Source organism: Triturus cristatus, chromosome 3_2 (assembly GCF_964204655.1).
Source record: "Triturus cristatus chromosome 3_2, aTriCri1.1, whole genome shotgun sequence".
Classification (NCBI taxonomy): domain Eukaryota; kingdom Metazoa; phylum Chordata; class Amphibia; order Caudata; family Salamandridae; genus Triturus; species Triturus cristatus.
The window spans coordinates 165,190,454-165,213,952 of record NC_140584.1 but is presented as its reverse complement, the minus strand read 5'-3'; the positions used below and the strand labels follow the sequence as shown (position 1 = coordinate 165,213,952).

The 23,499-nt window shown below is 47.9% G+C and overlaps 1 protein-coding gene across 4 annotated transcripts in view; it reads right to left on the bottom strand.

Moving 5' to 3' along the window:
• DSCAML1 (DS cell adhesion molecule like 1) overlaps nucleotides 1–23,499 on the bottom strand; it is a 504,760-nt gene that overhangs the window by 108,042 nt on the left and 373,219 nt on the right. For 2 of the 4 annotated variants that reach the window (XM_085647435.1, XM_085647433.1), the window contains exons 18-19: nucleotides 13,972–14,118; nucleotides 13,543–13,704 (exon numbers count right to left, since the gene is read on the bottom strand). In XM_085647435.1, the coding sequence (XP_085503561.1) occupies nucleotides 13,543–13,704; nucleotides 13,972–14,118 (309 nt within the window). The remainder of the gene's footprint in view (nucleotides 1–13,542; nucleotides 13,705–13,971; nucleotides 14,119–23,499) is intronic. The other 2 variants (XM_085647434.1, XM_085647436.1) reach the window with 1 other exon arrangement.

Here is a 23,499-nt window from a genome sequence, read left to right as displayed (position 1 = left end):
TGAAGTGAGATCGGCCAGGCTGAGGTATAAAACTGCGATCTCCAAGCGGAAAGGGGAAATCTTAAAAAAACGTTGGGAGGTACTAGTGATAGCGGCTAACACCAAAAGGGGTGATTCGTTTTGGTCAGCTGTGAGGGATTTGCGCTCTATGGGGCTGCTTCTCACCCCTATCATCTGCACTATTGCGAGTGAGTCGTGGGAAAACAAATAGTTTCTTACCTGACGGTGTAGTTTTGAGCAGCTTGAAGATCTTTCTGGATTCCCTATGCTTCGCATTATTCCGCGGTCAGGTGGTTGGGTCCGGAATCGTAGTCTTTCTTCCTTTTTCTTTTTTTTTGTAGTCTAGGTGGGCGTCGACGTCCCACCATTTGGTGTACCTCTCGTGACGTCTGCACGCTTCCTGCGGAAGCTCCCACCTTGGGGCGCCATCTTCGGATGCTTTTTTTTTCTTTTTTGTGTGAATCCTAGGCAATCTTATTATTTTCTCCTTAATTATATCCTTTTACACACTTCTCTTAAGTCTCTGCTTGTTCTCTATTCTCTGTCTTTCCACCTTCTTCTCCTGCCTCATCTTTCTGGCGGAGGTGGGTGAGTTCGCTCGTTAATCCAGAAAGATCTTCAAGCTGCAAAACTACACCGACAGGTAAGAATAGCAGTGTGAATCTTTCTGGATTCACTATGCTGTGCATAGACTTTGTAGCGGTTTGTCATCTTTGTGGCGGCTGGGTGGAAGATGAGCGTTGGTCGTTGAATATATGTTGAAGCACCTTCTGTCCAACTTGTGCTTCCTTGTTTATTTGTATATCCACGCAGTAATGCTTAGTGAACGTGTGCACTGAAGCCCATGTTGCCGCCAGGCATATGTCTTGAATGGGTGTATTAGCCAGAAAAGCAATTGTTGCTCCTTTCTTCCTTGTGGAGTGGGCCCGTGCCCCTTCCGAAAGTTCTTGCCCTGCCTGTTTGTGGCAGAATTGTATCGTCAGTGCGATCCATCGAGCGATGGTGCTTTTTGTTACTTTTCTACCCAGGAAGCTGGTTGCGAAGGACACAAAAAACTGCTTCGTTTTCCTGTGCTCCTTGGTTCTCTCAATGTAGTGCATCACCGCCCTTCTTGCGTCTAGAGTGTGCAGTGCCCTTTCTGCGCTTGTGGCTGGGTTCTGAAAGAAGCTTGGTATTTGTATTGACTGGTTCATATGGAATGCCAACACCACCTTCGCCATGAAGTGTGGGTCCGTTCTCATTACGTCCCTGTCCTTGTGTATTTGGATGTAAGGTTCTTGCAGTGTTAGTGCTTGCAGCTCGCTTACTCTGCGCAGCGAGGTTATTGCCACCAGAAAGGCTGCCTTCATTGTCAGCATTTGTACTGAGGCCTTGTGGATGGGCTCAAAGGGTGCCTTCATAAGTTCCGTAAGGACTATGTTGAGGTTTCATGCCGGCGGCACCATCCTCTTTGGTGGCGCTATCCTTTTTGCCCCTTCCAGGAATCTCTTTACTACTCGTGATGTAAAGAAACTTTCCCCCGTCTCACCTCGTGTGTAGGCTACAATCGCTGCTAAGTGTACCCTTAGCGAGGATGAACATAGTTTAGCCTTTAGTAGGTGTGTGAGGTATCTCAGCACCGTTGATTCCTTTGTCAACTTGTTCTGCAGTTTCTTTTTGCTGCACCATTGTGTGAACCTCTTCCATTTTCCCCATAGCATTTTCGTGTCGTTGGTCTCCTTGCCTCCCGGAGCACTCGCATGGTGCTTCGTGGTAGCTTAAGGTGTGCAAACTCTATGTCTTCAGGAGCCATGCCGCTAGGCTGAGGCTCTCTGGCTCTGGGTGTAGAACTTCTCCATTTTGCATGGAGAGTAAGTCTTTCCTTTTGGTGAACTTGTGGGGTGGCCCCGGTGCCATTGTCATTATTTGTGAGTACCAGGTCTGTCTCGCCCACTGTGGTGCTACTAGGATCAGTGTCATGTTGCTGGTCCTGCACTTGTTGAGTACCCTGGGTATCAGTGGTATTGGGGGAAAAGCGTAGGCAAATGTTTTTGAACAGCTTATCCATAGGGCATTCCCCTGGGATTGTTTTCTGGTTGCCTGGATGCGAAGTTTTGGCATTTTGCATTCAGGTGTGCTGCAAACAGGTCTATCGTCGGTGTACCCCACCTTCTGAATAGCCTTTGCGTTTCCTGTCCATTGAGCTCCCACTCGTGGGATGCTGAAGTCTGCCTGCTGAGCCAGTCTGCTTCCACATTGTTCTTCCCTGGAAGGTGTATGGCCAGCATGTCTATTTTGAGTGGGATGGCCCATCTCCAAATTTCCTGTGCCAGGTTGGATAGAGGGAATGATTGGGTTCCTCCCTGCCTGTTGATGTACAACATCGTTGTCGTGTTGTCTGTTTGTATCAACACCTTCTGGTTGTACAGTTTTTTCTGGAAGGCCTTCAGGGCTAGGAGTACGGTCTTCAATTCCAGGTAGTTGATGTGTCTGACCGCATCTGCTGGAGTCCATAGACCCCTCACTCTGAGCTTGTTCATATGTGCTCCCCATCCTATCTGGGATGCGTCTGTGGTGATGGTCACCGTTGGGCTTGGTGGTGGCAAGGGCTTCCCTATTGTTATGTTCTCCTTGTTCCACCATGCTATCTCTTCTTGCACTGCGTGCGTTACAAACACTAGATCCTCCCAACTTCTGGTTGCTTGTGACCATTGCTGTTGCAGCCATTCCTGGAATGGTCTCATGTGTAGGCGTACATTGGGGACTAGGTGAATGCATGACGCCATCATCCCCATGATCTTGCTTGCTGTCCTCACTGTCAGAGCTCGCCCCTTCTGGTAGAGGCGCGTCTCCCTCAGCAGGGCCAGTGTTCTCTTGTCGCTGGGGATCACCGTTCTCTGTATGGTGTTGATCTGTGTCCCCAGGAAGATCTTCACCTGTTCCGGTTCTATTGAGGATTTCCCCCAGTTTATGGAGAATCCCAGCTTCGTTAGCGTCCTTGTGACCCACTGTGCGTGTTCCTCGCATGTTTCGCGTGAACTTGCTTTTATTAGCCAGTCGTCGAGATAAGGGTATACATGAATCCCTTCCCTCCGCAGGTACGCCGCCACTGCCGCAAGGTATTTTGTGAAAATCCTTGGTGCTGACTTTAGTCCGAATGCCATGGTTGTGAACTGGTAGTGTTCTTTGTTGATTGAAAATCTTAACAGATGTTTGTGCTGTCTGTTCATTGGGATGTGCAGGTAGGCATCTTTGAGGTCCACGGTGGACATGAAGTCTCCGTATCCGTCTCTCATCTGAGGGAGTAACTCTTGTAGGGACGTCATTTAGAATTTTTGTGTCCTTATGTACTTGTTTAAGAACCGTAGATCCAGGATGGGTCTTAGTGTTTCGTCCACCTTTGGTACCAGGAAGTAGTTTGAGTACACTCCCTTGTTCCTTTCTTTGAATGGTACTGGTTCTATGGCCTCCTTTTGGAGTAGTTCTTGTGCTTCCTCTCGGAGTTGCACTAGCTCCTGCCCTGAGTGTCCCCTTCTCTTTGGTTTTCTGTTTGGTGGTTTCCTTTCCAACTCTATGCAGTATCCAAACTGTATGATGTTGAGTATCCATTTGTCTGTTGTTATCTTCTTCCACTCCTGGAAGAAACGTCTCAGCCTGCCGCCTACTTGTGTTGCGTGTTCGTTGGCGTTTGGTCTGTGTAACCCTCTCTTGTTGAATTTTTTGTGCTCTACCCTCGGAGGGATTTTGTGGGTGAGCACGCTTCGCTGGGTGGAGTCACTTTGAGGCGGGTTGTTCTCCCCCTCTTCGTCTTTGCCCTCGTCTGTTCCCTCTACTGCGAAAGGACTGGCCCCGAGGCTGGTACTGCCAAGTTTGTTTCTGCTGCCCCTGCTGGCCGTGATTGTTGCCCTGGTGGCCCTGCTGGAATGTCTGGTGTGACGTTCCTGGCTGGTTTCCGCCCCTTCCGTATGGCCTCCGTGTCGGAGTAGCTCTTCTCATCCCTCTGAATTGCAGGGCCCATTATCTTTCTTGAGTTGGGTGAGTTTTTCATCCCTCGGGGCTCCAAACAGAGTCTCCCCGTTGAAGGGGGTGTTCAGGATGTTGTTCTGGACTTCCGGCTTGAAGCCTGAGATCCTGAGCCAGGCCTGCCTTCTTTCCGTTATCCCTATTGCCATCAACCTGCCTGATGTTTCGGCTCCATCTAAGGCTGTTTTAAGGCAAGAATTTGCGATATTCATCCCTTCCTCCACCAGGTGTGAGGCTCTTTGCTGGTATTGTTCAGGGAGGTGCTTGATTAGCTGCCCCATTTCGTCCCAATGCTGGTATTGGTGTCTGTTTAGTAGGGCATTGGAGTTCGCCATGCGCCAGTGCATTGCCGCGTTTCTTTTGATCTTCCTCCCAGTCAGGTCCATCCTCCTGCTTTCCTTGTCTGGTGGTGGGCCAGAGGTTGCCAGGACATTAGCCCTTTTCCTGGCCGTTGACGCAATGATGGAGTCCGCTGTGACGGATCCCTTGATGTAGGGAGGGTCCTGGGAGGAGTGTTTATAGTTCTCCGACCTAGGTGTGATGGACCTGCATGCTGCTGGGTCCCTGAACGCCTCCTTCCCCTGGTCCATGACACTTTGGAGCATGGGGAGGGACTGGCTCCTCGTTTGAATGGGGAGCAGCGTTTCCAGTAAAAAGTCTGCTTTAGGCTTTTCTTCCTCCAGCTTGACCCCAAAAGCTGCTGCAGTGCTTTTGATGACCATATTGTAGGCCCCAATGTCATCGGGCGGCGAAGGCCTCGAAGGGTAAGTCTCCACAGGCTCTTCCGGGTTTTCGGCGTCGAGGTCCTGCCACTCCTGGTCCTGTGTCGTCGACGGTGCCGAGCCGTAGTTTGTTTGTTGGTCATCATCTTCTTCTCCCTCATAGTATAGGTCCTCTTCTTCTTCTCCGGGAGTTATCAACGGTTCTTCGGCGTCTAACTCCTCCTGTTCCTCGACGTCTACGATGCCCGACGGTGGTTTCGTCGGAATCGTGTAACTTTTCATTTTTTTCGTGGAACTCCTTCTTTCTTTGTAGGATGCTCTCCATTTCTGCCTCGAGCCTCCTCTTCTTTCTTTCCAAGTATGTGGCCTGTTCAGCGTCGAGCGCGGGTCTTTTCGCCGGAGCCGGTGTCGACGCGACCTTCTCTTTCGAAGCCGAGCACCCCAGTTCTTGGCCTTGCTTCGACGACCTTGGCTTTTTGCCAGTCTTCGCCACCTGGGGGTCCTTTTCGAAGGATCCGCCGGGCCGTTCGTCCTTGGGTGCAGCTGGCGTCGTCGAACTTTTCGGCACTGGTGCTCCTTTCGAGGACTTCGACTCTGATTTTCGAGAGTCTGACTCAGGCTTTCGGGGCCCTGTCGAGGGTTTAGTGTTCGACGTCTCTCCTACCTTATCAGACGTTTTCTTATCGGTCTCTGTGACCGTGAAGTCATCTGGTCCCTCGGCGACGTTGTCTTCCTAGTCGGTGGAGAGGCCCAGTTCGTACAGTGACGGGGTCTGTCCCTTGCCCTGCATGTTGTAATTGTCTCTCCTCTGTCTCTCTCTAACCCGGAGTGTCTTCGGTGTGAAGGTGGAACAGGCGTTGCAGGCTTTGCTCTCGTGGTCGACTGGCAGGCAAAGGTTGCAGACCGGGTGTTGGTCCTTCTGCGCGTATTTATGGTGGCAGTTACGGCAGAATTTAAAGGGGGTCTTGTCCATTCCTGCGCTCAGTGTCCCCGAGTGGGCATTCTCCACTGGACGTCAAAGATCTCGAGGTTTTCCTCCTTCTTCGTCATCCCAGCTTGTCGATCTTGTTCTCTGTAGTCTTCCTCAGCTTCTTCTCGATGAAACTCGTGCTTCTTCTTCTTTTCTTCCCAAAAAACTCTGGAGCTTCACGGTGACGATCCAGACCCAACGGGGGAAAAAAGAATCTGAAGATGGCGCCCCAAAGTGGAAGCTTCCGCAGGAAGCGTGCCGACGTCACGAGAGGTACACCACATGGTGGGATGTCGACACCCACCTGGGTTACAAAAAAATTTTTTTTAAAAGGAAGAAAGACTACGATTCCGGACCCAGCCACCAGACTTTGGTATCAAACTTCTCAGCACATTAAACCCAGACTGATGCCTGTGTGGGATTTAATGTACCAAGCACCCCAGAGGGCATCTTAGAGATGCCCCCTTAAACCTAACCTACAATCCACATCTGCTCTGAGGCTGCCTAGGCTGCCACACAGCAGACATGTTGCTGGAACCCTGGGTGGGAGAGCCCCTGCTCTCCTGGGCCTGCAACAATGCACATCCTGGGTGAGGTGCTAAATCTCCTCCCCCAGGATGGGCATGGGGAAGATTCAAAGGCATGCCGCCTCTGTGAGCTTCCCCAGGCCACTGCAACCCCCCCACTCTGGCAGGAAGCTTGGCCGGAAACCCCAAATAAGGACAGGGGATGTGCCAGCCTGCCAACCCCACCCCTCAGGTGGGGGAGGCGAGGTGAAGCACATTTCCGGGCTCTCGCCATCTTGAAGATGGGAAGCCCTACCCTATCAGGACTAGGCTACTGCCCCCCTCCCACAGGAGAGAGACAGGATAGGGGGTGTACCCACCCCAGGACAGGGACCCATTGGTCCCTGCCCTTCACCTACCTGTAACGCCCCTAAATCTAGTATTTAGGGGCACCCTGAACCTTCCTTCCCCAGATTCCAGATTTCAAAATACAAAGAAGAGCAAGAAGAAAGAAGACCTGCCCTGCAGCTGCTAATAAGAGGAAGACACCAACTGCTTTGGCCCCAGCCCTACCGGCCTGTCGACCCTCGAACCTGCTCCTGCTCCAACCCGGCATCTCTTGTGGCCAGCAACCTCACAAACCCCGGAGGACCTGGCTACCTTTTGGCTCTAAGCCCCTAGGACTCCCATGAGTAGAGGCTCTACTCAAAACCTACCTCTAATCCCTGGCAGCAGCCCGGAACCGCAAACCCAGGACACTCTGCACCAGCCAAGCCTGGCCAGGGCCGGAGTGAACAAAGACCATGAGGATGACCCCACGGCGACTGTGACCCCGAATCCGGCACCCAAGGACCTCCCTCGACACTCCTGAAGAAGCCTGCAGCCTCAGAACAAGGGGCCCCCCTACCGCGATCAACAGAGGGTAAGATTTCCTGACACCAAAAGGCACCCCTGCACGCGGCGCCCCGCGGCCCCCTGTGCCCAATCCCGGGGTACCTACCTATCCTCCAACTACCCAACTTACCTCTCGAAGTGGTGGTGGCACCTGAAGAATCCTCGTCCCCGAGCTTGCAGTCTTTTTCTAAACCGGAGATTTACCATTGAAATCAATTGAGCGCCCGAAGGCTCAAAAGTACCCTGCACCCAGCCGCCCGAGTGGCCCTGGCAGTGCAACCTCTACACCTACCTACTTCCCCACTTGCCCTGAGTAAGTGACCAGGAGCCCAGCTCCCACAGCTGCGTGGCTTGCTAGTCAGCAGCCACCAACCAAGGCCCCCCTATCCCTCATAGGATAACATTGGGCCTAACTCTCTCTGCACCCGGCCGCCCTAGAGTCGCTGAGGGTGAACCAACTGTACCTACCTGACCCTGGGGGACCCCTGAGTCTATGCCCAGAACCTCAACTCTGCCAGTCGAGTACTAACTTTAAACCGATAACTCTATTTTCTTCATAGGGTAACATTGACAGGCTTTTTCCTTAATTTCTTCTAAGTGTGAACTTTTCAAATCTTAAAATATTCACCAAAAATCAGCTGAGTAACGAAAACGAAAAAAATACTCACCTGCTCTTAGGTGAGCTCCCAGTGCTGGATCTTGGTGCCCACCACTGACTTTGAAAAATACTTACAACTGTACGTACCAGTAACCCAATTTTCTCCTATAGGAAATCACTGACTGTTTTTCTGTGAAATTTCTTCCAAGTGTCAATTTCTGCAATCTTTAAAAATCGTATAATATCTGAAAACGTAATTACTTATCTGTTTTGTATAAAGGTCCCAGTACTGAATCTAGGTACCCAGTACTGGATTACAAAAGTAACGAGAACATACTATCCCTGCAACTTGAATTTTCTTCCATAGGGAATCATTGACTGTTTTCTTTGAAATATTTTCAAAGTGTCAACTTTTAAAATAGCTAAATATTGTTTAAAAAACATCACAGTAATTAAGTCGACTTTCATCACTTGATTCTAAGTACTGACCCAGGACTGAATCTAGGATCCAGTCCTGGAATTCCAAAAGTAATCCTAAAAGTAATCTGTTGCAAATAACTTGAAATTTCCATTGAGCTCAATACATTGTTGTGTTTAAAATAGTGTTGCCTATTGCAACCACTTGTAACTGTTTACAAAAGTCAATTGCATATTGCAAAAGTATTTATATAAAGCATCTCATTCTGAGAAAGTATATTTTAATGCCAAGTGTTGGTTCTAAAATAAAACAAGCATATATTTTTTTATATATAAACCATTGGCCTAGAGTTCAGTTATTGAGTGTTTGAGACCATTTGCTGACTGAGTGTGTACAACAAATGCTTTACACTGTCCTCTGATACTGCCTTACTGCTCGACCAAGCTACCACTTTAGAGAGTAAGGTTATATCTAACTTTAGCCTCTGTCAAACCATTGGGGACTGTGGACTCTGTACACCCTGTACCTATTAAGGAACAGTATATCAGAGCCACTTTCTCACACTGACTTCTTGTAGGTATGATGTTACATGGTGTATCATATATCGGGAAGCAATTACAGAAACAGTAAAATACAAGTCGGGTGGTACACTATGCTAAGCACAGATTTTTAGCTTGTGTGTTTTTAAGCCACGCCCTAAATTACTTTGGCCACGCCCATTGAGAGACCACCCAGTTTTTTCATCCCACTTAAAGCCCTGCATGCCTGGTTAATAAAGGGGTCATCTCCGGATACTCTGCAGCACTCCTCGTGCTCAGCTGTGGTCCTTGTGATAGCTACATTGTAGGAGCGCACCTATGTGCATAGCTCTCCACCGCCACGCGGGCCCCATCTCCTGCATAAGGCAGGAAAGGAGTTCAGATAGCAAGAGGAGTCTCTTACTTTGACCACGTCACCCTCATTGGCACGTTCTGTACTGGAGTAGGAAACCGGCCTCACACTCCAGGCCTAATTCTGACAGGTAATAAGCTCGGCACCTGGGAAGATGCACACATTCAAATATGGCGCCGGTGACGTACATTTGCAAAGCATTCAGCATGAGGTGTCCGGATACCCTGTCACACCGCTGAAAGTTCTCACTTTTCTCTAGCACTTGAGCCTCTGAAGTGCTTCTTACATCCATGCCGTTTAAGTGTTCCGATATCTTTGAAAATACTGAAGCCCCCTTGAGTGTATTTACTTAAAAGCAGGAGCAGAAATCGCTCTGATGGTTTTCGGCTGCCCCCTTTTAATCAGCCTACTTCGCCTGACCCACTTACGCCGGTGACGTTCGGCCTCTAGCATGGAATGAGGGCTCTGGCAGGGCCGGGACCGGGGAACCAGGGGAACGGCGGCACTTTCTCGAGACAAGGCCATGGCTCAGGAGAGGAGCTGTTCTAATGGCGCTTAAAGTAGGGCACGGAGGCGCCGTTAATATTTCAATATCCATCAGCGCTAGGCCTGCACGCACGGGTGCACACAAATTGTACACTGCGCAGGGGGTGCCACAGAACTGCGCGAAGGGGCATGGGTCACCACAGGCAGAAGAAGCGCGACTCAACCATCAAGCCATCGACGACAACAACTTTGGGAACGGTGAATGCAAGATGTGTATGGTTCGGGTGCAGATTGTAGGTTTAGAATCAACTTAGCTGGGCGGTGGGGGTTTAAGACAATCAAATATTACTCAAGTCTAGGCCAGTGCAAAATGTACATGACGGTCGCAACGTTCACACATTTTTTGCTGCCCAAAATTGGTAAAAGCCTGCAAATTTTGCACCATTTTTATCTATAAAGACTGGTTCAAGCAGACAATGTCTTTGGGGAGACATTTTCTCCTTGAAGCACTCCCCCTTGCTCGTAAATTGCATGACGTTTGAATTTTCACAAGAAGTTCATAATAAAAAAAAGAAATTCACATGGTTAGCATAAAATTTTATCAAGCTAATTTTCGCAATTGAGCGCATGCCTTCTCAAGCCTTTACCAAGCTGAATTTCTTCACTTCAGTAATGAATGCTTAAAGGGCCCATCTATCTTCTAGCATGGGAAGTTGTGGAGGAGCCTCATGGTGGCCAGACGTTTTTGCTGTAGACCTCATTGATGAGCCCTGGACACCAGGCATTCGACAAGCCTACATTTCTTCCTTAAAGGCCTGGCTTTGTTAGTGCCTGGGATAGAACCTGGATCCCTTCACTTAACCTGCTTCCTCTCTAACCAGCTTCTTTTTGACCCTCTTCAGCAAAGGTCTCTCTTATAGAACAATTAACGCCTGTCACATCTTTATTACAGCCCACATCCCCTCTTTAATTCTTTCTCCTTGGACAAAGAAGTTATGTTAGGTGTACTTGCAAAGAGCGCATCTCGCCCGGGAGGGTATCCTGGGGTGATGAGAAAGGGGGTTTGCTTGCCACCCTGTCTGGGTCCTGTGTGAGGAGACAAGATTTCCATTTTTTAATGAATTCTAGGACTGATCTGGCGGCCCTAATGTGAAGGGGGAGTACGTTCCAGGCTTTATGAGCTAGGTACGAGAAGGTGCAGAAGCACTAACTGCTCTGAGGATGTGGGGGATATAGCAAGCAGGTGGTTTGCAGAGCAGAGGTGTCTGGTGGGGGTGTGGAAATGGATGCGGTTGCTCATGTAGGTAAGGACTAAATAGTATAGTACTTTGTATGTGTGACTAATATGCACAGTGCACCTTTGTGTATGAGGAACCAGTGGTGGTTACTGAGCTCGGAGGGCGATGTGGGTGTGTGGAGGGAGGTTGAGTTGAGTGTAGTTTCTGCATTCTGATTGGTCTGGATCCGCTTGGTGAGTTGGGCGGCGATTCTAACATTAAGTGAGGTTCCATAATCTAGCTTGCTCGTGATAAGTGCTTGGGTGATTGTTCAGCCGGTGTCGGTCCTCTTGCCTTTCCTCTCATACAAGACATTTGCATTGGGCCACCCCTTGTTTTCCACCAGGAATGTCTCAATTGTTTTCACAGTTGTGTCTTCAAAGATCCGAAGTCCTTGCTTTCACCAAAAGGATTTTTGTTTCAAGCTTGAACCCCTGTTCTGCCTCATCTCTTTCAGAAGGGTGTCTGACAGCAGAGCACTCTCCAACTCTGGCTTTCACTTTTCACCAGATGGAGCTATGTTTTACATTTCGGCTTATACCAAAAAGCCCCTAATGCCCTCCTTCCCTGCTCTCTGTGTTGTCTCCAGTCTCAAGAGTACATTTCACGCACTTCTTGCCTTTGCACTTCCGTTCTGCTCCTCCTTTCCTTTAAAACTCCCCACAACCAAGTCACTTCCAAAACTTTAGGTCAAGCTTACTATGGCCGCTACCGGCATTGATACCTCCTACTTGAGAGCCCAGTCCTCTCGAGAAGCTATGGCCTTTTTCACAGGTGTGGGGTTAGAGGACATTCTTACAGCAGCCAAATGGTGTAGAGCAGCGACTTCTACCTTAAATCCCCGAGCGTATGTCTGACAGAGTCCTCATTGGGCTTTGAACTTGCAAACTGTATAATTTCATTGTGTTGTATTATGGTTTGGGAATTCCTTTACCTTCAGTGAAGAGGAAAGACAGTGAGAAGAGTAGATTATCCCTCCCATCCATCTCTGGGATTTCTCTCTGTGTTATGATTTACTAGTATATGTTCAGATTATGGTTTATAACACTTGTGAATTGATAGGTGTCAGTTCTCTATGTATGCATTCCTAGTTGTTAACTGCGATCTGCTGATTTCTTCTATTGGTTAGCCTCTAGATGCCTTGACTTAGCTTGATGCTTGTCGTTCTTCAGGATCTGCATAGCCTCATCACTTCTCTGGAAGAAGCCCAGATTCTTTCCTTCCCTGCAACATCTCAAGTTTTTTTCCCTGGATTTTGTTTTGACATTGATTGTAAATCCGTTCCAGAGTGTAGAGCTGTTCTTCAGTGTCTGCAATACGAGAGAATGTCTGCGGTCGACTGATCGGCTTTATATTGTACATGACATCATACTGCCTTCGTGGCATCACTTCTTATTGCTGCTGCCAGAAGTTAGTCATAAAAAGATTTGCAGATTATACTTGCCTCATTGTCTTTAATAAAATCTCAGATTTCCACTTCACTGAAGATAGAAAAGTCCCAATTTTCCCAATTTAGCACAGGCCTTTTCAAGGTTTAACCAGGCTGGAGTAGCAAATTAATGAAGATAAAACCCTGCAACGCAGGTACAGCCAGCTTCTCATAGAGACAAAATGGAGGGACATACAAGATGTCAGCTTGTGGTAGGGCACTCGGTTGGCATTTCCTCCAGTAGCTGTATCATCAGTCCATGTTTCGGGGTGACTGCTGTCTTTACCTCACAACAACTATATACAAGGGCAAGATTCCACACCTTGCCAGCTGACCCTACCAGTGTTGCATGTTTGGTTAACTAGTATGCTAGTATGTCATCAACCGGTGTCCCTAGCGGAAGCCTGCTTAGGTCTAAAAGCAGCAAGGAATAAACATCGCCTTGTTCTGGCCACTGGAGTGTATGCGCCGATTGTTTAAAATAGATTTTCCGCCACAGGCATAATGTATACAAGGAATTCGAAAAGTGCTAATTCTTTATCATAGTGAGTTCACACTTTAAAGGTGGGAGGAGGGAGGCAACTGTGACATGGTAAGGAGGTTAGGTCTGCCAATGCTGAGCGGATAGCTTTGGATTATCTTTGAATCCAACATTTACACCGCAGTCAGCATGCTCATTCTGAGAGGACAGTTCAGTTTCTGTACCTCCTTTAGCCTCTAGCCCATGCCTTGGATCCCATCTTATCTAGGCTTTTGGTCCCCATGGTACCCCTTGATATAGTCAAAACCGATTCTGGGCTTCCCATCCTGTGTGGCCCATCCTGGCACCGGTCCCATCTGCAGCTTCCTCTCGGCCTCACTTTACCGTTATGTATCCACTGCTCTGCCTGGCCTGTCCATACACCACTGATCCACACAGCGCTTCCTCACCACAGTGCCAAATGCCTCTTCTTGTGCCCAGCCCCACAAGGTCCTTCATGTGCCCAGCATCACAAGGTCCTTCATGTGCCCAGCATCACAAGCTCCTTCATATGCCCAGCCCCACAAGGCCCTTTATGTCCCCAACACCACAAGGTCCTTCATGTCCCCACCCTCACAAGCCCCCCCCCCAGTGTCCCAAACCCCACAAGGCCCTCCATGTCCTGAACCCCACAAGGCCCTTCATGTCTCCAGCCCCACAAGGTGCTTCATGTCCCCAGCGCCACAAGGCCCTTCATCTGCCCAGCCCCACAAGGCCCTTCATCTGCCCAGCCCCACAAGGCCCTTCATCTGCCCAGCCCCACAAAGCCCTTCCTGGCTAGGATGCCACGTACTGCTTCCTTCCCATAACCCTTAAGTGCAATACTCACTATCTTCCTTCGTCTGCAGGTACAGCACGCTGCTTCTCACGCCATCCCCTGCCTGGGTGTAAGCCAGCACCTGCACGCTGTAGTTGGTGAACTTCTCCAGCGCCCTCATCTCAGCACGCTCGCGTGTTGTCGTAATGTTCTGCATCTCACCCCATTCTGCAACTCGAAGAGGGGAATGAAGGGGAACAAGTAAACATCACCAAGTCCAGGTCATGATATGACCAACCCACACTGCCCTCACCCGTAAGTAGTGTACCCCGACACCTGAGCTCCAACCACACCTCCAGGTTGCAAACTAATGCCCCACTTATCCTGCACCTTAGCCCTTAAATCAAGGTGTTTGTACTGTATCCCTTCTTTCCTGAGCGGGTGATATCTGTGCCTTCCATGTATCTGAACCATTGACCTCTAACCTGCTATCTTACTCACCCCCATCCGAGTAGAGAGACCAGTAGATGACACGATACCCCTTCAAAACCCCGTTCAAGGTGCTGCGCGGGGGTTCTGACCAGGAGATCACTGCAACATCTGAGGTGATAGAGAGAGCCCGCACGTTGTCGGGGGGCTGGCTGGGAACTGCAGAGAGAAGAACAGAGTTAGTAAGCCCCACTACTCGCCTCGTGGACTCTTACATAGGCCTCCCACACATAGTTCAAATATTTCGTACTGGAAGAAAACAGGAATCAGAAGTAAATATATATATATATATATATATATATATATATATATATATATATATATATATATATATATATAATATATATATATATATATGGACAGCTGGGAGACGGGAGGGGAGCTGGATTGGGCCGGTCACGCTGGTCGTGTTGGGGGGGAGGGGCCACGGGGGAAGCAGCGGTGGGGAAAACAGGCAGGAAAAGGAGGAATATAGGAGGAATGAGTAGAATAAGGCAGAAAAGTGCAGAAAAGTTAAAATGAGGGCAAAAACGAGTGAAAACGAGTGAAAAGCGGAGCGAGAGAACGGAGACAGAGGTCCACTGGACCACCAGGGATGTGGTGCAGGTGAACCTGCGGGTGGAGGAGGGCCTCAAACACCAACACTCGAGAGTGCAGGGGCTCGGGGGAGGCCTCACTTAGTGGTGGAGCTGCGAGGGTGGGAGAGCAATTTCACTGACAATGAGTCAGTGGTCTTCTCGCCTGTCCCCGCAGCGGCCGCCATGAATATATATATATATCATGTGAACAAGGCTTTTGACGAGCTGAAACGCGTCATGGCGAAGAAGGAGTAAAACTTTATTTTTGAGCACTTACTTTGGGTCTGTGTCCTGTTTTTGTTCGGCGGATTATCGTCACCGGATTGGAAAAGAAGATATATATATATATATTCACTGAAAAAACCATAGGTTTCACACATGTTATAGTTAGCTGTACATTTCACTCGTAAAAAACCAATGAAATTCCACGTTATAGTTAGTGCAGGCAACTATAACTCACTCGACCGCAATCCTCTGCTGATGATGTCAGATATTACATCACTGATGACATATGTGTCTTTATGAAAAATAAATATTTGTAATATATGTATAGCTAAAGATACAGTATTAGCATAAACAGAGGATTGCGGTCGCGCGAGTTATAGTTGCCTGCACTAACTATAACGTGGAATTTCATTGGTTTTTTACGAGTGAAATGTACAGCTAACTATAACATGTGTGAAACCTATGGTTTTTTCAGTGAATTTGCAAGGTTTTTTAAATGCTAATTCCTAACTATAACGTGTGTGAAACCTATGGTTTTTTCAGTGAATTTGTACGTTTTTTTAAATGTTAAGTTATGTATTTATTTTTAATTTTTGCGCGCACGGTGCGCTTCGCGCACCGTGCGCGTGCTGTGGGCACTCCGTGCGCTTTGCGCACCGAGCGCCCACATTGCGCATTTCGTACCGTGCACGCCTCGCCATTTTTTTCAAAATATCAATTGTTTTTTTCTCCCTTGGGGGTCCTTAGATTTATATATTAAATGTGATTGTTAATTTTTTTTTTTTAAAATTTTTTTTTACCGTACGCGTACGGTAAGCTTACCGTACGCGCACCCCGCGATTTTTTTTAAAAATTATTAAATTTATTTTTCATACTTTTTGGCCCTTCGTGAACCCCCTGACGAACGCTAGGGGGTCTGCAACTCTCTTCGTTGCCCCCTTTTCATGTTATCTACCTTTTTTTTTCAGTGCGACAGACAGAAAATGGCGGCCGATACTTCCTGGTTTCGACCGATTCGAATGTTTACTTTGATCTAACAACCAATCAGAAACGCGCTCGCGCACGGCACCGTACGCGTACGGTAAGCTTACCGTAAGCGCATGATAAGCGCACGGAGCGCTGCCACAGATATATATATTGATTTAAATGCTATTTTCTCAGGAACTACTGAACAGATTTACACCAGACCTACAAAAGGCACTTCCTTGACCTTATGGCTACCTCTCTGCCAAATTACAAGTAATTCTGTTCAGCCGTTCGGGCTGTAGCTGTGTCTAAAGGTCCTATGGAAAAAGGCATGGGGAAAACGCGTTTTGGGACCCCCCTTTTTTCTCAGCCCCCGCTTGACGAATCACCCCGAGACTTTCAGGGTAGGAGCGGAGCGTAGCGCCCCATTAGTTTTGAAAATTTCGCGAGGATTCGTCAACCGGTGCCAAAGTTATTCAAAATAGAATTTTCAGATTTCCTATGGAAACATGGTCCTAACTATAACTATCTACTGGCGACCACCAGTAGATAATATATAAATATATATATATATATATATTATCTACTGGCGGTCGCCAGTAGATAGTTATAGTTAGGACCGTGTTTCCATAGGAAATCCGCAACATTCTATTTGGAATAACTTTGGCGCCGGTTGACGAATCCTTGTAAAATTTTCAAAATAGGTGGGTTGCTCCACTCCGCTCCTACCCTGAAAGTCTCGGGGGGATTCGTCAAGCGGGGGCTGAGAAAAAAGGGGGGTCCCAAAACACGTTTTCCCCATGCAATTCTCCATTGGGACCTTTAGTCCAAGGTACAGCCCGAACGGCTGAACAGAATTACTTGAAATTTGGCAGAGAGGTAGTCCTCAGCTCAGGGAAGTGCCTTTTGCAGGTCTGGTGTCAATCTGTTCAGTAGTTCCTGAGAAAATCTAAAGTAAAATCATATATATATCTGGGCGGAGCCTAACCACACATCTCATCCTGAGATCCGATTGGCTGTCAGCACTTCATCCAAGAAGTGTTGGCAGCCATCTTGGGACCAATATACATGATAGCACCTCATTAAAAAGCATTGCAGTTAATAGAAGGTTTTAAGACTTTAGTTACATTATAAATCATTTGTTGATGGTACCATACTCATTTTAGGAATTGTGGTATGTTCTAAGGTGATTTCACCATGTGAAAAAGCCTTCTGCTGGGATATCATGATTGAGAGAAAAATATTTTCTCATCCTTTTCCCCACAGAGGTTTGGAAGGTGATCTATAAGCTAAACTGAGAGCTTATTTTCTGTAAATTCACATTATCTTTCTCAGTCATGTGAGAATGAAGTCTGACATTCTCAGTAAAACATGTACATCCAACAAGGGCAGAGACTGTCAGTTGATTCCTTTGTGTTCTACGGCAGCTTCCCATAGTGTTCCAAAGAACAACTAGAGCGCTAACAGTCCTACTTATGATAAACGTATGGCACACCTGAAGCCATCTTGCTTGGATTAAAGTGGTAACTCTTAAAACATTTAATTTAAAAAGGAACAAAATGAGGGGGTTCATTTTTCCATAACAAGTATGATTAGTGCTGCAGAAAGAAAAACTAGGGCACATTTTAACTTCTGAAATCCTCTTTTATTTCATTAAAAAATTCTGATATGCAGACTGAAACATGCACTTTCAATACCAGCAGCAGTTTTCCCTGGTGAGCAGTAGCTTTACTACAGTGATCTAATGAGCAAAAAGAGTGCTAACATTCTGAATTTATGGAAAATATGTGACACATCTGAATGCCTTCTTGATGGAATCAAAGTAAAAAACTGAAAGTATTTCCTACTGAGGAGACTGCAGTAAATGAGGAAATTAGGAAACTTCATAACAAATAAGTCTCCCAAGATGGCCACCAGAGACAAAAGAGCCCAAATGTAGACCAAATATCACCCAGATGTAGCCCAATGACAGATTGTCCCGGAGTGTTCTTAAAAACAACTAGAGCGCTTACTGTCTTCATTATGACAAAAGTATGGCACACCTGAAGCCATCTTGATTGGAATAAACTGGTAACACTTAAAACATTTATTTTAAAAAGGAACACAACGAGGGGGTTCATTTTGCCATAGAAATTATGATTAATGCTGAAGAAAGAAAATGAGGGCACATTTTGAGTGACTTCTCAAATCCTCTTCTATTTCATTAAAAAATTCTGACATGCAGACTGAAACATGCACTTTTAATACCAGGAGCAGGCTTCCATGGTGAACAGTAGTTTTACTACAGTGATCTAATGAGCAACTAGAGTGCTAACTTTCAGAATTTATGGCAAATGTGTGACATATCTGAATACCTTCATGATGGAATCAAAGTAAAAAACTGAAAGCATTTCCTACTGAGGAGACTCCAGTACATGAGGAAATTAGGAAACTTCATAACAAATAAATCTCCCAAGATGGCCACCGGAGACAAAAGAGCCCAAATGTAGCCCAAAATCACCCAGATGTAGCCCAAATATAGCCCAATGACAGAAGTGTGCAAAACACATATTATTTTGTGTTTTTGCAGTGTTATATAGTGCAGACGAGTCAGGTATTGGAGTGCTTTACATGCGCATTGGTTACATCACACAAGAACACATTCATTTTGGTTGTAGACATGGGGAGACTAAGTGATTTGACCAGAATCACAGAATGTCGAGCTGAAGCAGAAACTCCAACCTGGTTCCCCAGTTGCAAAGTATGCAGTTCTGGAAGTAACACCACATCCTCTCCCCTAAGTGCAACATTTAATCAAGTGGTCAACTGGATAAAAAAACATAAAGATAACAAATAATTTAAAAGTGCTTTGTCGCTATTTGAAAACTCAGAAAATATGTCCTTATTTTAGTCTTTTAGAGCACTAACCATAATTTTGATGCCAATAAGACCCTCTCATATATGTAATTTCTAAAGGAAATGCTCTAGGTATTACAGTTTTGATTACATCAAGATGACGTCAGGCGTTCCACACTTTTGTAATAAATATAGAATGTTAGCAATCTAGTTGTTCATTAGGATACTGTTGAGAGGCAGAGGCCGAGGGCACGGACTCTGAAAATTGAAGGCAGGTAGGAGGGTGCAAAGGCAACAATTTAACCACACTGAGCAGGCAGGAAGGGCCGTGGCAGCACAACAGACTATGGATGGCAGTGGAAAGGGGGGCAGGGGCAACAAACCAACAATACAGGACTTGCAAGAGAGGCTGTGGCAATGTAATAGACTATTGTGGGCAGAAGGAAGAGGCAATGGTAGTACAACCATACATGCCAACAGACCCGATTCAGCCAGGAAACGTCCAATGTTTTTAAGCTCAAATGGGCTTTATTTGATCTGTCTCCTGTCTACAATCTCCTCGTTTTCAATGTAACTCAAAGGGGAAAATCAATACCCCAGTTTTTTTTCAAAATCTCCCTCTTACCAAGTTCAAAATGTTCACAAGTATGGTACATTGGATCATGGAAGTTAATGGGGTAGGGACATGGACTTGGATAACAGAGGACAGGAGGGACATGGAGAGGTGCACCAAACTGACCCTGCAGGGCAGGCATTAGGGTTTGCAACAGCACAATACACCACACAGGGCATGCGGGACGGGAGTGCAGCACAAAAATCCATAGAAAGCAAGAGGGAGGGGACAGAACCATGCACATGGACAACAGAGAACAGAGGGGCAAGAGGCAATGGTAGCTAGCTGACCATAATGGACAGACAGGAGAGAAAGCTGCAGCATAACAGACCATAAAGGGCAGGAGGGACGGATCAGGGGCATTACAATGGAACAGACAAGCCAGGAGGGAGGGAGTAGGGGTCTGCATATGTAAACAGAGGGCTGGGGGCAAGGGGGCAGGGCAGGAGCAGCAAGATAGCCATGGAGGTCAGGCAGGATGGGCACTAGAAGCAAGACACACCATGAAGAGCAACAGTGAGACTGTGATGGCATACACACAGACCATGGAGGGAAGGTGGGAGGGGGTCAGGGGCAGCTAACTGACCACACAGGGAAGGTGGGAGGGGCCATGGCAGCACAGAAGACCATGCATGGCAAGTGGGAGGGTTAGTGGCAGCACAATGGCTATGATGGGCAAGAAGGAGGGTGCAGGGGCATGCACAAAGGACGATGGAGGATAGAAGGGAGGGTCAGGACCTGTGCACAGACAAGAAAGTTCAGGGGAAGGGGCCTCACAACAGACCGCACGGGGCAGGCAGGAGGAGCAGTTGCAGCATAACAGACCAGGGAGGGCAGAAGGGTGTGGCAGTACAATGGACCATGTATGACAGGAGGAAAAGGATAGGGGCATGGCATGTGGACAGGCAGGGTGGAGGTGGAAGGGACAGGTTACAGTCATCTGACAATGCTAGGCAGGTGGGAGGGGAGTGGCAGCTCAACAGAACACTCAGAGTAGATAGGAGTGGCAGGTCCATGGAACATGGTGGGCAAAAAGGATGGACCAGGGGCATGCAAAAAGACATCGGAGGGCAGGGAGAAGGAGAATGGGGGCAGCAAGCTAAGCACAGAGTTTAAGCAGGAGGTCAATGATGGGGCATAGAATTGGGCAATGGAGGGCAGGAGGAGTGGACTGGTACATCATATTAAATTGAGGGCAGTGGCAGCAGATCAGACCATGCATGGCAGGAGGGAGGAGGCTAGTCCATGGATTCACACAACAGAGGATAGGGAGGAGGGGGATGGGGCAGCAAGCTAACTGTTCAGAGAAGGCGGGTATTAGGAACTTTATTGTTTTTAAAACGTGTGTCTGTGCGAACTACTTAAAATATGAACAAGTATGCAGCATAATCTCACTTTTATTCAGGAAGAAGAGGACGCTTGTGATTGTGACTCTCAGGAACTACTGAACAGATTGACACCAGATCTGCAAAAGGCACTTTCCTGACCTGAGGACTACCTCTCTGCCAAATTTCCAGTAATTCTGTTCAGCCGTTCGGGCTGTACCTTGGACTAAAGGTCCCTATGGAAAAATGCATGGGGAAAACGCGTTTTGGGACCCCCCTTTTTTCTCGGCCCCCGCTTGACGAATCACCCCCGGCACTTTCAGGGTAGAAGCGGAGCGGAGCGCCCCACCTATTTTGAAAATTTTGCGAGGATTCGTCAACCGGCGCCAAAGTTATTCCAAATAGAATGTTGCAGATTTCCTATGGAAACACGGTCCTAACTATAACTATCTACTGGCGACCGCCAGTAGATAATATATATATATATTCACTTAAAAAACCATAGGTTTCACACATGTTATAGTTAGGTGGATATTTCACTCATAAAAAACCAATGAAATTCCCCCGTTATAGTTAGTTCAGATAACTATAACTCGCGCGCCCGAAATCCACTGCTCATGACGTCACATATTACATCACTCATGACATGGTCAGTGGCATCACTGATGACATCACTGATGACATCATCCTTGTGATAGAGTGGCGGTCGCGCGAGTTATAGTTATCTGAACTAACTATAACGGGGGAATTTCAATGGTTTTTTACGAGTGAAATATCCACCTAACTATAACATGTGTGAAACCTATGGTTTTTTAAGTGAATTTGCAAAGTTTTTTAAATGCTAATTCCTAACTATAACATGTGTGAAACCTATGGTTTTTTCAGTGAATATATATATATATATAAATATATATAGGGCCTCAAACACCAACACTCGAGAGTGCAGGGGCTCGGGGGAGGAAACTTCTTTTCCAATCCGGTGACGATAATCCGCCGAACAAAAACAGGACACAGACCCAAAGTAAGTGCTCAAAAATAAAGTTTTACTCCTTCTTCGCCATGACGCGTTTCAGCTCGTCAAAAGCCTTGTTCACATGATATATATATATATTCATGGCGGCCGCTGCGGGGACAGGCGAGAAGACCACTGACTCATTGTCAGTGAAATTGCTCTCCCACCCTTGCAGCTCCACCACTAAGTGAGGCCTCCCCCGAGCCCCTGCACTCTCGAGTGTTGGTGTTTGAGGCCCTCCTCCACCCGCAGGTTCACCTGCACCACATCCCTGGTGGTCCAGTGGACCTCTGTCTCCATTCTCTCGCTCCGCTTTTCACTCGTTTTCACTCGTTTTTACCCTCATTTTAACTTTTCTGCACTTTTCTGCCTTATTCTACTCATTCCTCCTTTATTCCTCCTTTTCCTGCCTGTTTTCCCCACCGCTGCTTCCCCCGTGGCCCCTCCCCCCCAACACGACCAGCATGACCGGCCCAATCCAGCTCCCCTCCCGTCTCCCAGCTGTCCAGCCCTCCCCGACCCCTACTTAATGGCGGCCGCGCGCCAAAGGCAAGCCCATCTGCGCCCGTCCGCGACCAGCACCAGGAACCCTGGATCTCCGCGCCGCCGATGCTACAACCCTGCGACACTCCACACATTCAACCCTGCAAGCTAGCATCACCAGTCGACACCCACGGACCCTTTAGAAGTCACCGCTGCCGGCACGCCTACAGCAACGCCAGAAACACGGACCCAGCACAACCCGACCACAAGAACACTCCTGAGCCGAAGACCATGCAATGCATCCTCCTCAACATCAGATCACGCCACCAAAATCTGGGACCTCCTCGACAGGACCGTCCGGACGCAGAATTCCTCACCGAAACCTGCACCAACACCACCTCGGGACCGGACATCGCCATTCCGCAAGTATACAAGATCTCCAGGAAGGACCGCGCCACCCTACCGGGAGGAGGAATCGCCATCGTCCACAAATCCACCCTCCACCTGAGCACACTCCCCGACGAGCCCACAGACCTGATGGAACACCTTCACTTCAAGATACTGGCCAGCCCTACCACCACCCTCCGAGGAACCCTCATCTACCGACCCCCTGGACCCGCGGACCATTTGCCAACTCCATCACATACATCATCTCCCAGCATGCCATCGCATCCACCAACTACACCCTGCTGGGAGACCTCAACTTCCATCTCAACAACCAAGTGGACCCCAACACCACATCCCTCCTGTACAACCTCCAAAACATTGGACTCCACCAGATCGTGACTGAACCCACGCACTCAACAGGCCACACCCTCGACCCCCTCTTCACAACAGGAAACTCCATCACTTTCAGCCACACCACCGAACTCCCGTGGACAGACCACCGATGCGTCCATTTCACCTTCAGAACACCCACCATCCACAGACATCAGCACCTGCTCTCACGAAGAAACTGGACCAAAATCACCGACGACCAGCTCACCTCCTCACTCAGCAACTCCACCCCAATCATCGCAGAAGACGATGACCACAACACCGCAGCCCAAACTATGCACAGATGCATCTCCGACAGCGCCAACACCATAGCCCCCCTCAAGAAAAACAACAACAGTCACGCCATGAAAGCCAGATGTTTTACAGCAGAACTTTGAGAGTTCAGACGCATGTGCCGCCACCTCGAAAAGGCCTGGAGGAACACCAAATCCACAGAGGCCCACAACAACTTCAGAGCGGCCACTAACACCCACCACCAACTCATCAGAAAAACGAGGAAAAAGGCAATTGAAGACAGAATCTCCACACACACGCACAACAGCAAAGAACTCTTCAGCATCATCAAGGAGTTCGCCCAACCCACCAGCGAGTCTACTGACATCCCTCCCTCGCAAGACCTCTGCGACAAACTCCGCACCTTCTTCTACCTCAAAATCAAGAATATTTACAACAACTTCGACGAAGACAACCAACACACTGAACCCTCACCAGCCACCCCGACACCCT